Below are 15,089 nucleotides of genomic sequence, written 5' to 3'. Positions count from 1 at the left end.
CATTTAATAATTAGATTTTTTCACAGTAACTTTCACAGTTGTTTATGAATGAATAAATCCTTCATTTCAAATACATTTATAAATAATTTAATAAATATTTACGTATTTTGTTAAATGCAGATACATGCTTTTTGCAAGCACATGCATAAATACTATTTTTCAGTTCTGGCATATGGAATTGAATAAAGTAATTTACACTAATTTTAAAAAAGTACATGCTACAGTAATATGTGGATGTAAAAAAAATTTATTTTATTTACAACATTTTGGGGTTTGGAACATAAAATAAAAGTAGTGAATACTCTATCAAGGGTATCGAAAGATGTATACAATTTTAAAGGTACGGTCAGGTATTTTTCATTCTTTAAGCATAACGTTTTTGCTAAAATCTATATTTTTGTAGTTCAACAGCTTAGAATTTTATGAAACTAATTCATAATCAAAATCGCTGTTGTTAGTTATCGAAAAATAACCAAGGTGTTATTTTTGCGTAAATGTCATTAAACTATAAAAATTGTTATTATCCATCACACTAGGAATTTTTCTTTTATGCAGAAGTGTCCCGTTTTTCGATTTGTACGGAACTGTCGTGTGTCGAAATACTATCAGAGCGCTGTCAAGCGAGCTTCTGAATGTAAACAAAAAACACCCCATCTGGTGACCAAAGCTTCGGAGCGATGCTTCACTTCTAATGCCGGATTGGCCACTCCTTCCTTTCTTACCTCCATGCTCTTATCCTTAGCACGTTGAGTCATATCCTGTTTAAGAATTTTCTTAACAGTCGGATTAACAAAAAATATGAGAAAGCGCTCGATTAATTATCAAAATTTATTTCTTAGCCAATGTATCAGCTTTTTTGTTGCCCATAATTCCCCATTGGGCTGGAATCCATTGGAAAGAAATTCTGTGGGCCATTACTTCAGCAAAGACGTACAGTCCAAGATTCTTTGGGGACTATTTTGGTTATTCAGAAGGGCTTGAAGCGCACTTTTGGAATCTGACCCTATGACTGTCTTTACAAAAGAGTGGCTACGAATTGATAATTGTTGAATAGCCGTAGCAATGGCTTCGATTTGCCCATCAAAGGTAGTAAAGAGGGCGCATTGGTAAGTAGAAACTAAAACGTTCGCTATGGATACCTGCTCCAACACCGCGCGCTCCCCAACAATTTCCATTGCAAAAGATCTTAATTGTGGTCTTAATTTTGCGTCAAGAGAATCCTACACATACAAGCAAAGCTGGCAGTGGCATACTGTAGCTGAGTCTAATGTTGTGCCAACTGTAAAGAGGAAGATTCACTGTCCGTCATCGCCATATGGATGTCATTGGGGATGTCACTGTCATTTCTGAAGTAGCTCGAAATGATAGCGCCTGTCATCTCCAGCTATTTCGAGGCTCACTGCCACGTTTGGGATTTGTTATGCGGTCTTATTTATCAGAGTTCACAGTTAACAAGTAGTATTGACTACTGTCTAGTTCTCATGCGATCATAGTATGTTCCAATTGAAAATAATCTGGTGATTCTGGTGATCAGTCACGCCTTTGGCAGCAGTGGCATTCCTGTCGTTCAGTAGTGCCTCGTTTTCATATACGTGGCGTTGTCGTATTGCAAAATAGAATTCTCCATAATGCATACCGGAACGAACCTTCCAGCGCGGTGCCACGTGTCGTAGGGAGTACGTGTTTATCTGAACAGAGCAGTAATTACTATGCCCCCATTAAAGTGTTGATCGCCATATTTAAAGTCATTGAACATTTCCTGTTACTTCTAAGGCAACAAATTCCTGCTCAGTACCTGTCATGCATCGTTTACGTGGCTTTGGAACTTCAAGAAACACGAAGACCTAAAGAGCTAGATGGATATAGAAACTCCAGCAATAGGACATCACCACTCTCCAACTGAAATTATCATCACACTGAAGCGGCGAGCCTTTTCTGAGAAATCCTGCCCTGGAAGTTACCGATATTGTTCCAGGTTTGAAGCGAAATACGAGCTGGCTAAACAGGTCGCAAGTAAGTCACAACTTATACATTGGCTGATCGTGACCAATGGAGTGACGAAGAATTCAGGAATGACCAGTAGCAAGACGGTGACATTGAACCAATACAGGACATACATGACATTGAACCGATTGTACAAGCCCGGAGAGAGTATCAGTTTTCAGATTTTTTTTCTTCCAGTTCAAAGTTGACTTCGGAATACTGAAATTTCTGCGCGAGCTTCGCTCTTTAGATGCGCTTTGCCGTGCGTTATCTTTAACGCTCTTGGTAGCTTGAAGTGGTAACTACTGGTTGTGCTCTGTCATATGGAAAAGGGCTATATGAGTATATTTGTGGAAAGTTCCAGAAGAATAAATTGTTGATTTTGGAAAAATAATTTTTATCAATCTGACATCGGTTCTGTGTGCATTCAATCCATTACGAACCCGTACGCACGCAACAATATACACTGCCCTCCAAAAGTTAAGGAACAGCATGTTTTTTGTGTCTAATTTGAGAATGAAGTAACATAGAAACAAGAAATTTACAGGACATGTTCACTAAGCAGTTCTTTAATGAATACGACATAGAATGTTTCTAAAGTTCAATACAAATATGAATTACAAAAAACATTGCACTCTTGGCAGAGAAATCCAGTCTTGGAGGAACAGTATATCACAGTTTTTTGAGGAATCATGGGGTGGTAACATTACAAAAATGGATTCTAATAAGGAGTGTCTCCACCCCTAGTTGCAATACATTGGAGGCAGCGGTAGTCTCAAAGGTAGCTCTCAAGATAGTTTCAAGGATGCTCTGTCGGATTCAGGTCTTGGGATTGAGCTGGCCATTCCATCCCCTCCATACCGTGGCCCTCAAGAAATTCTTCATGAACCCGAGTTCGGTGCTGTCGCGCATTGTCGTCGTTCAGAAGAAATCCAGGATCAATGGCAGCGGCATATGGGCGGACATATAGATCGAGGATCTTGTCTCGCTATCTCACACCGGTCCAAGTTCCTCCATGGAACACCTGCAGGTCAGTGTTACCACCGAGAGAAATCCCAGCTCAAACCAGGATTCCACCACAAAATATTCTTTCCACAATGTGAGATTTCTTTTATCTGGTGCGTTGTTCCCTCCAGATCAGCTGACGACCTGAATCACTCTACAGTGTAAACCTGGACTCGTCTGTGAAGAGAACACTCATTGTTGACTGGTCGTGAAAACGTGTTCTCCTGCCCAACATAAACAGGCACCTCAGTTTCCTCGGGTCAGGGGGACAGAAACAACTGATCATCTACCATACAGACCTGTATTGTGCAGGCGTCTGCACATTGTAGTAGCTGCGATTCTTGTTCCTGTTGCCACAAAATGATCTGCCATGAACTGAGACACAATAATTCCTCTTTCGGTCCGAAGGAGCTAAATAACGGCCTTCCGTAGGTGTCGTAACACTGGGTCTGCCTGGAGCATGTTTTCTACGCACAGAATCCTTAGATTGGAACTGATTCCATAGTCGGTGGTTCACACTTCGAGGGACATTGAGACGTCCAGCAGCATCAGCTTGTGACATTCCCATTTCCATCCATCCGATCGCTTGCCACCTTAATGAATCGAGCGAACAACTTCTCGTGGACATTGATAGACTCTTCCTGGATATTATCCACGAAACTGTGATAACAACTAAATATCCACACTCGTGAACAAAAAATTAAAATTTTTGTATTTTTTCTCTAACTCTTATATAAGTATTCATTTTTATAAAATAAAAGTGGTAGCTATTATTTTTGCATTTATTTTCTTAAACTTCGTTACTGTCATGCATAAGAACTGGGAATTTAAGCGTTACTGACATTTTTGTAATGGTAAGCTTTGAAAGAGAATTTTTTTAATTATTTCTATCTTAATATGCCTAAAAGTGGTAATTTTACGTTTTGATCATAATTTATTATCAAAAGATGGAAAATGTTAAGTATACAGTTTTATTTTAATGTTCACTTTTTGTATTTTATATTTCTTGGCTCATGAGCAAACTTCAATTAAAATTTTTTTGATATACTTTAGTAATTTGTGCATGGCAGCAGCAATGTATATTTGAAATCGACAATGATGTAGTAGCGATACTGATTTTCTGTTTCGTCATAATAAGGTCTGGTTTATTTTTTATTTTTTGAAGTTTGATTTATCGTGCGAATAATCACCGCACGTATAGTTTTTGACGAACTGACTGTTTTAAAACTATAATTCGAATATTTAACTTTAATAACTAAATATTTAACTTTAATAATATTTAATAACTAAATATTTAACTTAGAGATACTTCATTTTGAAGTATGATTAATATTTATGTGCACTGAAAATTAGACCTGTTGGTGGCGTTTCATCTTGCGAGCGTTAAGAATAACTAATGCCTTAAAAATAATGAATGCGAAATCCATATCAATTAAACTTACACATGAAAAGATTTTAATATTTAGTTGCTGTTCTTAAAGAATCGGTTGCTACAATTGGGCAATTCTGAATGCTAAAATAAGTAGTACAGTAGTAAAATAAGTATACAGTAGGACTCCAATTATCCAAATCAACTGGGACAGAACACTATTCGGATAATGAAAAATTCGGATAATTGGATTTTTTCCGAAGAAAGGTGTACGTACACCTTAATTAATTACTGTATGTTGAAAATGGGAGAAAAAAACTACTTTTAAAGAAAAAGAGGTTTTAATTAATGAAAATGAATAGGCAACACTTTAATGTACATGTTGTATATCGTGCTGTAGTGCTTACGAGTGTCGAAAGTCAATGCTTGCTGAGCATCCCGGTCAAAGTAAGCTGTCTTCATCCGTTTTCGGGCGGCCAAGTCGCGCATCCGCTTGACAATAAGAAAATTGCATGTGGTCACACTCGGGCTGACGTTCCATCCACTTCGACGTAGTTTCAAGGCCGACAAACGCTTCACTAGCTGATGGTCCCATGTCTGCTTCGACATTAAGGTCGTCTTCTTCCTCGACACTTTCTTCTCTCACACTTTCAATAAGCTCATCATCATTTAGAATTTGAAACCCACAGTCTGACGATTTACACTCCATCCATTCTACTGTATCCTCGGCACTAGCTTCTGAACATCCAGGAATTTTCGAAAGATTTTGCGATTTACTGTCAAAATTGGGCGACACAGATTTCGACTTTATTCTTCAAATCGCAGTACGTTACCGTCTTTATTTTTTTCTTAAATTCTGAAAACGATTCGTTTAATTGGAGTTGTGCTGTAAATGGAAGTTTACGAAAATAGTTGCGGCTAGTGAATTTTCTGGATGCGTAGTGTTTTTAAGGAATTGCCATGATAATTCTTTTTATTTATATAATTAATATAAGGGCAAATATTAGGGCAAAGCCTGTAATTAATGTTTGATTACTCAGCGAACTGCGTTTATTAAGGAGCAAATAGTATTATATTTGATTTCGTGTAGCAAACGCGGTATCATCGAATTGTAATCAATTTTTACTCGCTTTGTACGTACGAAGTAAAAAGGAAGTATTGTAATCACTAATAGTTTCGGGTATCATATTTCAACGAAAATATCCATTTCGACCGCTATCGAATGAATTTAAAGATGTTTTTGCGTGACATCTGTACGTAAGGAGAGAATAAAGAACACTTTTAACCCCCAAAAAAATTATAAAACGGATTTAAAACGAATTTTAAAGAGAATTTTTCGTGGCGCATGTATGTATGTATGTATCTCGCATAACTCAAAAACGAGTAGACTCAGAACGTTGCAATTTTGTGTATAGGACTGCTAAAACATGCACTTCCCATTTTGGTTGCAATCGGTCGCACCAAAAGTATATAAGTATGTGTGTATATATATATATATATATATATATATCCACTCTGTTACTCGGCTCAGTGAGCTCAGTTTCTTTATTCTTATATGTTTGTAAATTGTGCATTTTTTGTTTTAAAAATGATTGAATTGTGTTGTTCTTATCTTCGGATTAAGGTTTTTTATGCCTTTAGTATATCTAAATGCAGTATTTGTAGAATTATCAACAATTTGAAAGTTGTTTAAGTGCGGCTAAGTCTAATTATTTTTACGATAGCGGCCATATATGTTTACAGTTGAAACTTAGCAAAATAGTGGATGTGTTGCCAATCTAAGGAAACTAAGCTTCGCAACAACAATTAACGTCTTCTTTTATTATTGCCAATTAAATCATGCTTAATCCATTCTGGAATTTATGCGAGGAAATAAGTGTTTACGATTTCCTTCGTAATTTTGAACACAGATATTTTGAGTTTTTATGTATTTTTGCTTTATCGCTAAGTGAAAACTGAATTAACTGTGCGAGAAATACTCATTCGTCTGTGAAAAACTCTTTTTTTTTTCTGTTTTGTCTGTTTAATTTTCAAAAGTGTCAAGAAAGTGTGTATAATTTAATATTCCGCACAAGGAAGTCATGTGATGTACACATAATTTTTTTTCCCAGGGTGCCATGTCCGATGCCGTTTACGAAGCAGCCTGCACCGCTGATCCTCTGTTGTTTCGCTTCAAGAAGCATCGCAAGAAAAAGGTAAGTTTTTGTTTACATTCAAACACATAACATGAATTGTGTGCAATTTCTTCCGCTTGACTTTATTGAAATCGTTTCAAGTGTACTTTCTGCGAAATTTTTATATATATATATATATATATATATATATATATATATATATATAAAGTACATTTGAAAGATTTCAGATATTAAATTCGTCCAAAGGAGCAATTTGCCCTGAAGGACTATTAATTTCGTCCTGGCATTTTGTGTTGAAAACTATAAACGGCGAATCACTTTTCAAACTGTTGGCCACTAAATATTATCGCCCTGTAAGAATTGTTAAGAATTGGAGGCTCCCTTCAGCCCACCTGGACACGAGTGTCCCTATAGCTCAAAAGAAGGGGTCCCGTATCTCCACAAACGAGAGCAGCCAGTAACCTAGCCACCCCCAAACAACAAGCAAAAATACTAAATTAAAAATAAGTAAGCACATCTAACACAAAATTACAAACCAACAAACAAACAAAACATAAACACAAATTCACAACATACCACAGAATTCAATTTTAACAGGAGATTCCTAAGCGCCCTATTTTCATTGATAAATTTCATTAGAGCAATAGTACATAATTTAAAACTTTAAAATTAATGACACTTGCATTAAAATCAGTGATGTTAAAAATCTGTCTAATAGGGGCTGTTAAACTACAATCAAACACGAAATGCCTAGCATCACCATCAACCTGACAACTATTGCATAGTTTATTTTCCTGCAGATTTAATCGGTTGAAATAGAACGGAAACCTACCATGTCCAGTTAAAAACCTGATTAACATCAATATTGTCCATAGATTTAATTTTATTCGTGATTTTAATTAGTTCCATAAGTCCTATGTTTTTAGGTGAAGAGAACTACTGTATTTTCTATTTGTTAACATAACATTCTTTTATTCTTCAAATAGCAATTCTCTTCGAACCTGTTACTTCAATATCCATTGCACTGACATTTGGGACCTCCTGCTTGGCCAGGCTATTGGCCCTCTCATTAGCCATAAAGCCTGTATGGGCTTTAACCCAATGTAGCTTAATATTTAAATATGAACTCAAAGTTTCTAAATGACTCTTAATTTCGACAGTTAATGTATTGAAATTGTCTGGGCGGGAGAGCTCATGAAGAAGTGACAGGCAGTCAGTATAAATATTTACAGACGTAGGTATAAACAAGGTATTTTTAATCCATGATAAGGCTTGTTTGAACGCTTCACTTTCTGCTTGGAAAACTGAATTATATATATTCAACTTGAACATTCTATAATCCACCTCAGTTCCATAGTAAAAAACAACAAAGGCAGCTCCTACGCTCCTTCGACCCCAGAATTATCTGTATAAATATCAAATACATCAAAGTTGGATTACTTTTATCAAAAACAAATCCAAATCTATTGGAAGGATGTATTAAATGAATATGAAATTTTTCAAAAACATTCTTTGTAACTAAATAATCTTCATACATTTCCAATTCCATTCGTCCAGTTCTAAAGAAATTTTCTCATGATAAAATTCGTATAAAATTGAGAGAGGAGGCAGCCCAGCCAACACAAAGTCGGCCTCGGTAGGCACCGCTCTAAAACGTCAGGTTAAAGCTAAAACCCCAAGCCCTGTATTATATTTTACTAAAACTATCGCCTTGTATTATATTTAAAGAAATTAAATAATGAAGAATCTGCATAAATGTATGTATGTTTCTCGCATTGTGATATAACAACGGTACTTAGAGCCATCCAATTTTGAATGACGCAATCCTACTGCGAACATGGGCATCTGGAAGCCAAAATTTGAAATTTGTTTTATTATCGATTTCATATTTTGTAAACCTTTAACGAATTTTTGGTTAACAAACTCAATGATTTCAAACCGAGGAATGGCAACGTTGAAGGTAAAAAAACATTTGTGTCTCAACGTTGAAATTTGGTATGTAGGACTGTTGTAGCATGTTAATGTGCACCTCGTATTTTGGTTGCAATCGGGCGAACCAAAAGTGTATAAGTATATGTATGTATATATATATCCACTCTGTTACGCGGCTCAGTGAGCTCTTTTTTATTCTTATATGTTTGTAAATTGTGCATTTTTTGCTTTAAAAATGATTGAATTATGTTGTTCCTATCTTCCGGTTAAGGTTTTTATGCCTTTAGTAAATCTGCATGCAATATTTGTGGAGTTATCAACAATTTAAAATTTGTGCAGCGAAGCCTAATGAATTTTGCGATGGCATGTTTGTTTATATTTTAAACTTGGCAAATTAGCGGATTTGTTGCCAATCTAGAGAAACTAAGCTTCGCAACAACAAAGATAATGCTTTCTTTTATTATTTCGAATTAAATCATGCTTAATCCATTCTGGAATTTGATCGAGGAAATAAGTGGTTCAGATTTACTTCGTAATTTTTAATACAGATATTTTGAATTTTTATGTATTTTTGTCTTGTCGGGAAATGAGAGCTGAAATTAATTGAATGAGAAATGCTGAATCGTCTGAGAAAAAGTGTTTCTTTTTTGTTTTGTTTGCTTAATTCCTTTTATAAATCGTTCTAGCTTTATTATAGTATTTGGATAGAACATGTGGCAAAGATTAGGTATTGCTTTGTAGGGTTTATATTTATTTTAACTAACATTTATTTTAAGTTTAAACTATCTTTCCTGTCAATCCTTACTTTCCCCTGGAACTGCCAATGCCAGAATATGTAAATTTGAGTAGAACGCGCAAGCATTCAAATTATCAGCGGAAGTAGTATGATTTAAATAGAAGGAAACAAGTTCGGTGAGAGAGAGTTATTCTTACTAAGCGAGCGCGGAGGTAGTTATAGATATTTGAAAAACCCCGCGTTGCGGCCTATGTGCTTGGCGGGAAGTAGTTGCAATTGTTCCAGTGAGCTTCAAGTCTGCTGAATTAGCAGCCGTATTGTAAAACGCGGTGAGTTAGTTATTTGAGAGAGCCTCGTAGTTAGAATATTGTCTTTAATTTCTTTTCAGGTTTTTATTTTTATTTTGACTGCCGAGTTGGCACCGTTTGTAAGCGTCAAGAGAACGCAATTGTAAATTAGTACGTTGAATAAAAAGGGACTTAAACCCTTTATAAGACTCTGTGGTTTATACAAGCTTTCACAGTCACCTCTTGGTTGCGTGCTAGTTAGAGGCGCGCAACGTTATAGCTTCAAGTGATATAAATTTATATGCTTTCTGATTTATAATATGAACGAAATGTAACGCTATTAAGTGAAGCTAGCGCTAGAGTGTCGCTGTGGTAAACAAATATAGTGAATGTTAAAGAGTGCATTTATTCTTTTGTGGTTTATGCGCTATTCGACGAAGTATATTTAATTCAGTCCAATACGTTTAAATGAAATGCAAGAAAAAATGCGTGTAATTTAATGATCCGTGCAAGGAAGTCATGTCGTGTACACATCAGATTTTTTATTTATTTACTCTGCGGTTATCTGTTGGTCCGGAGGTTGGACTTTAAGGTCTAATATGATATTTGCCGGTATTGTTTTTATTTTCAGGCTAAACTTCGAGTGTACAGTTCACAGTGGTCTCGGTCATTTTCTTTGGACACTGTAGGCAACTGCGGTGTAGTCATCTGCTCGGACAAAGAAAGAAACAAGAAATATCACGTGAGTTCCTTTCTTCTGATATTAAGTTTCAGAGTGTTGCTGTGGTAAACAAATATAGTGAATGTTTAAGAGTGCATTTATTCTTGCCTGTGCGTTCATGAAAAAAATGTAGCTGTCTTTAAAAAAAATTGATTTGATAAGTTTTCAAACTACAATAAATTTATTTATATGTCAAGAAACTATTTCCATTCATCCCAAGCAGCACCGGATTGTTCAGAGAGCGTGCAGTATTGCTAGATCATGAGATTTTCCGAAAATTTGCGACTTTTGACAAATTTGTGCTATTAAAATTTTAGTACAGTACAAAGTCTGTAATCCGGACTCGTAGGGACTTCGGTGATTCCGGATTAAGGGTTTTTCCGGATTATAGATCATCAATTTAAATCTGGTAAGATGGCATGCAGAAATTATACGATTAAAAATATGAAACCGTAATTTATGAAATAAAGAGCAATTCTGATCTAAAGGGTATCAAAATTTCCAAAAAAAAAAAAAAAAAGCGTAATATTTATTTGTTTACTTTATTAAACATTTCTTTCAATGTAACTTTCTTCACTATCGGAAGTGCGCATGGGTAAACGCTTTACTGGCTTTACGCGCATGCGTAGCGGACGCGCGCATCAAACGCGCGTGCGTAAGTTTGTGGCTTTGAGGTCCGGGTTATAGATCATTCCGGATAATGGACGCCCGGATTACGGACTTTGTACTGTATTTTGCGAAGCTTTTGCGACCTCCATCATTTTCTTCTGCTACGAATAACGCCTCCCACGAATATGGGCTTGTGCAAGCCCAAATTTGAAATTTGGAATTTGTTTTATCATCGATTTGACATTTTGTAAACCTTTAACGAATTTTTAAGCAACAAACTCAAGGATTTCAAAGCGAACCATGGCAACGTTGCACAGAAAAAACCTTTTTATCTCCAGCGCGCGAGATTGCGTATCGGAGATTCTAAAGATATTTTCATTTAAAAATTATTTTGCTATATTGCTCTTGAACTGAATTTTAAGTGCGAAGAACATGATATGTAATAAATAAAGGTAACACACAAAATGTAAAAAAACGCCCTTTTGGACCTAATTTAATATCTGAATACTTTCAGATTTTTTATTTTATTTATTTTTATTCCAAAGGGACTATTGTTTCCGTTCCCTGAAATGGGGAAAACCAGGAAAACGTCCATGCAGCTAGTCCGTTCGCGGGATTCGAAACTCGGGCCGAACTATCAGTGTTCAGCGACTTTATTGGTCGGCTGCCTGGTGGGCATATTTATAAATCGGAAAGTAGTCATAAGTTTTTCCCAGAATTCCTTTCTTTTTCCTCTTCTTTTTCGTTTAACTGCATTGTTTTCATTTTGCGATTTTTACATCGATTCACTACAAACGGCGAATCACTTTTCAAACTGTTGCCACCAAATATTATTGCCTTGTTTTATATTTGAAGAAGTTAAATAATGAAGAATCTGCATAAATGTATGTATGTTTCTCGCATTGCGATATAACAACGGTATATAGAGCCATCGAATTTTGAATGATGTAATCCTACTGCGAACAGGGACATCTAGAAGACCAAATTTGAACTTCACAAATTTGTTTTATTATCGATTTCCTATTTTGTAAAACTTATATAATAAAAACGAATTTTTGATTAACAAACTCAACGGTTTCAAAGCGAGCCATGGAAACGTTGTGCAGAAAAACATTTTTATCTCCAGTGCGTGAGTCTCTGTATCGGAAATTCTAAAGATAGGCTCAATTTAAAACTGTTTTGCTATATTGCTGTTGAACAAAATTTTATGGTTTAAATGCGAAGAACGCGATATTCAATAAATAAATGTAACGCACAAAATGTTAAAAAAAAACCCTTTAGATGTAATTTAAAATCTAAAACCTTTCAGATTTTTTTTAGTGTTTTTTTTTTTTTAATCATTTGTTTTTCTTTAAATTCTAGTTTTTTGTGAGTGTCCAAATGTCGAAGATGCTACTGACAAGAGTCGTTGTTATCAAACCCTTCTTCTTGGTCGTCAATAACACTGACGTAAGTTATTTTTCTCTCAGTTTTTAAGTTATTTTATATAGTTTACACATTTAAACATTTATCATTCTGTATATTCAAATGAAACGCACGTATCAAATTATAATTCTAGTAACCTCCCATTTCTTCTTTTCTGACTTCAAGCTTTAGGGAGGTGTCAACATAAATCGCGCTCTTTTCCAAGCATTTTTGTTTCCTTGTATGAAGTAAAGAAAGTATTGTATTCAAGAAAATTTGCCATATTTCAACGAAAATATCCATTTTGACAGCTGTCGAATGAAATTTAACGATGTTTTGGAGAGACATCTGTACGTATGGACTGAATAAAGGACTCTTTTTTCCCCAAAAATGTTACAAAACTGATTTAAAATGGATTCAAAAGAAATTTTTTTGTGGCGTCCTTACGTGCGCGTCTATGTATATATCTCGCATAACTCAAAAATGAGTAGCCTCAGAACGTTCAAATTTTGTTTATAGGACAGCTATAGGATGTAGATGTGCACGTCGTATTTTGGTGGCAATCGGCCGCGCCAAAATTAAATAAATATATATACATACATATACCCACTCTGTAACTCGGCTCCGCAAACACAGTTTTTTTTATTCTTATATGTTTGTAAATTGTGCATTTTTTGCTTTAAAAATGATTGAATTATGTTGTTCTTATCTTCCAATTAAGGTTTTTATGCCTTTAGTTAACCTGAAGCAATATTTGTAGAATTATGAACCATTTAAAAGTTGTTTAAGTGCGGCTTATCCTAATTCTTTTTACGATAGCAGCCATATTTGTTTACATTTGAAACTTAGCAGAATAGTGGATTTGTTACCAATCTGAATAAACTAAGCTTCGCAATAACAACTGTTTCTTTTTTATTTGTCTAATTTCTTTTATACATCGTTTTAGATTTTTGAATAGAACATGATGCAACGATTAGATAATTCTTCAGATGATATAATTTTTGTGCATTCTGAGTTATAAAATGAATGAGGTGTAACGCTGTTAAGTGAACCTAGCGCCAGAGTGTCGCTATACAGGTAAATAAATACAGTGACTTTTATAGAATGCATTTATTCTATTGTGGTTTGTTCGCTATCGACGAAGTAGAGTTAATTAAAATGTAATAAGTTTAAATGAAATGGAGGAAATAATGCTTATAATTAAATATTCCGTGCAATTAAGTCATGTCGTGTACACATCAGATTTTTCAAGAGATTGCAAAATGAATTTGAATCGATTCAGAAGAAAATTTTTTGTGACGTCCGTACGTATATACATATGTATGTATTTCGGATAACTTAAAAACGAATAGCTTCAGAGCGTTGTCATTTTGTATATTTAACTGCTATAACATATACTTACTTTTTGGTTGCAGTCAGCCGTACCAAACACACACACACATTTATATATATATATTTAACAAACACTCTCTATTCGTATAAAGCCACTTTAAAATTAATAAATTTAAATTTTAGTTATGAAATTTTAATTGCATATAAATAAATGATTAATTATTGCGGCGAACTAATTTACAATATCATTTAAATTCTGAGAGCATATGTAAATTAAGTGCAAGTATCTAAAACCATGAATAAATAAAATTCCAAAAAATTAATCCCCCAAATTTTTAAAAAATTTTTTTAAGACTAAACTAATTTGCATTCGTGAATAATTGTTGAGCAGGCAGGAGACAGATATTATCAAGGTGAAGTTGCCTCCAAACCTAACTCTTCAATTACTGAATTTGTGTTTTGTCTTTCATAGAAGCTTGGGTATAGTAATATTCAAAACCAAAAGTAAATCAAATTTAAACAAAAGGGATTTTGAGAAATTTAGAAAGCAAATTGACTAAGAATCAAAATAATAATTAAATGTAAACAAATCATGTAATAACATGTAAACAAATAATTTAGGTTTTGAAACTCTTTGTGGAATAGTGCTTGTTTTTGCCCTGAAACTCTAATTTTAATTGCAGCAATTGTTTTTTTAACTGTATTTGGTGTTTTATGTTTTCTGTATTTTTAATGAAGGTACTTTGAGTTTTTTGCCTTGCCGCGAATTGAGAACTGAATTAACTGAATGAGAAATATATTTCTCATAAAATTCGAGGAAATAAGTTTAATTGAAATGCAACAGAAAATGTGTATAACTTAGTAGCCTGTAGCCTTATACAAGGTATTTGTAAAATTATTTAAATTGTAAAATTATTATGATGTGGGTACAGGGTGGTGTCCTCATCAAATTTTTTTAACCATATATGTTAGTAAATTGTGCATTTTTTCCTTTAAAATTAATTGAATTATGTTGTTGTTATGTTCCGGTTAAGGTTTTTATGCTTTTATGTTATCTGTAAACAGCAGTTGTAGAATTATCAACAGTTTGAAAGTTTAAGTGCTGTTAGGCCTAACGAGGCCGCCGTTTGCTTACATTTGAAATTCTAAGTAGAATAGTAAATTGATGCACCAACTTCAGAGTGTTTCTGCACAGTGTGACCGAAAGTTAAATTTCAGTTTTGTGCACCGAGAGTTTTGTCTTACTGCCCGCTGGGTGAATCGCTTGTTTTTTTGCGTAGAAATTCTAAATTTTAATTGTAAAATTGTTTCCTTAACTGTTTTGAACTGTATTTGGTGTTTTAATTTGTTCTCCGTTTTACAATTTTTAAAGAAGACTCAGATTTTTTGTATTTTTGTCTTACCACGAAGTTATAACTAAATTGTTTGAATTAGAGATATACCTCTAACGAACTTTGAGGAAATAAATTTGCATTAAATGCAGCAAAGAGTGAGTATAGTTGTAAAATGGCAAACTCATACACTGCGCAAAAAAAAAAAAAAAAAAAAAAAAAAAAAAAAAAAAAAAAAAAAGGGG

General features: G+C 34.4%; 1 protein-coding gene across 1 annotated transcript in view; it reads left to right on the top strand.

The window, feature by feature from the left end:
- The window catches only part of LOC118194141 (intermembrane lipid transfer protein VPS13A-like), a 483,044-nt gene that overhangs the window by 363,886 nt on the left and 104,069 nt on the right, over window positions 1-15,089 (top strand). The window contains exons 54-56 of the mRNA XM_085810380.1: window positions 6,469-6,552; window positions 10,079-10,189; window positions 12,140-12,226. Coding sequence (XP_085666506.1) covers window positions 6,469-6,552; window positions 10,079-10,189; window positions 12,140-12,226 — 282 coding nt within the window. The remainder of the gene's footprint in view (window positions 1-6,468; window positions 6,553-10,078; window positions 10,190-12,139; window positions 12,227-15,089) is intronic.

The sequence above is a fragment of the Stegodyphus dumicola genome, chromosome 2, assembly GCF_044657685.1.
Source record: "Stegodyphus dumicola isolate Sdum_Otavi_A_Nest chromosome 2, ASM4465768v1".
NCBI classification, from domain to species: Eukaryota; Metazoa; Arthropoda; class Arachnida; order Araneae; family Eresidae; genus Stegodyphus; species Stegodyphus dumicola.
The sequence above is the reverse complement of the archived record's forward strand: the minus strand, read 5'-3'. Positions and strand labels throughout refer to the sequence as shown.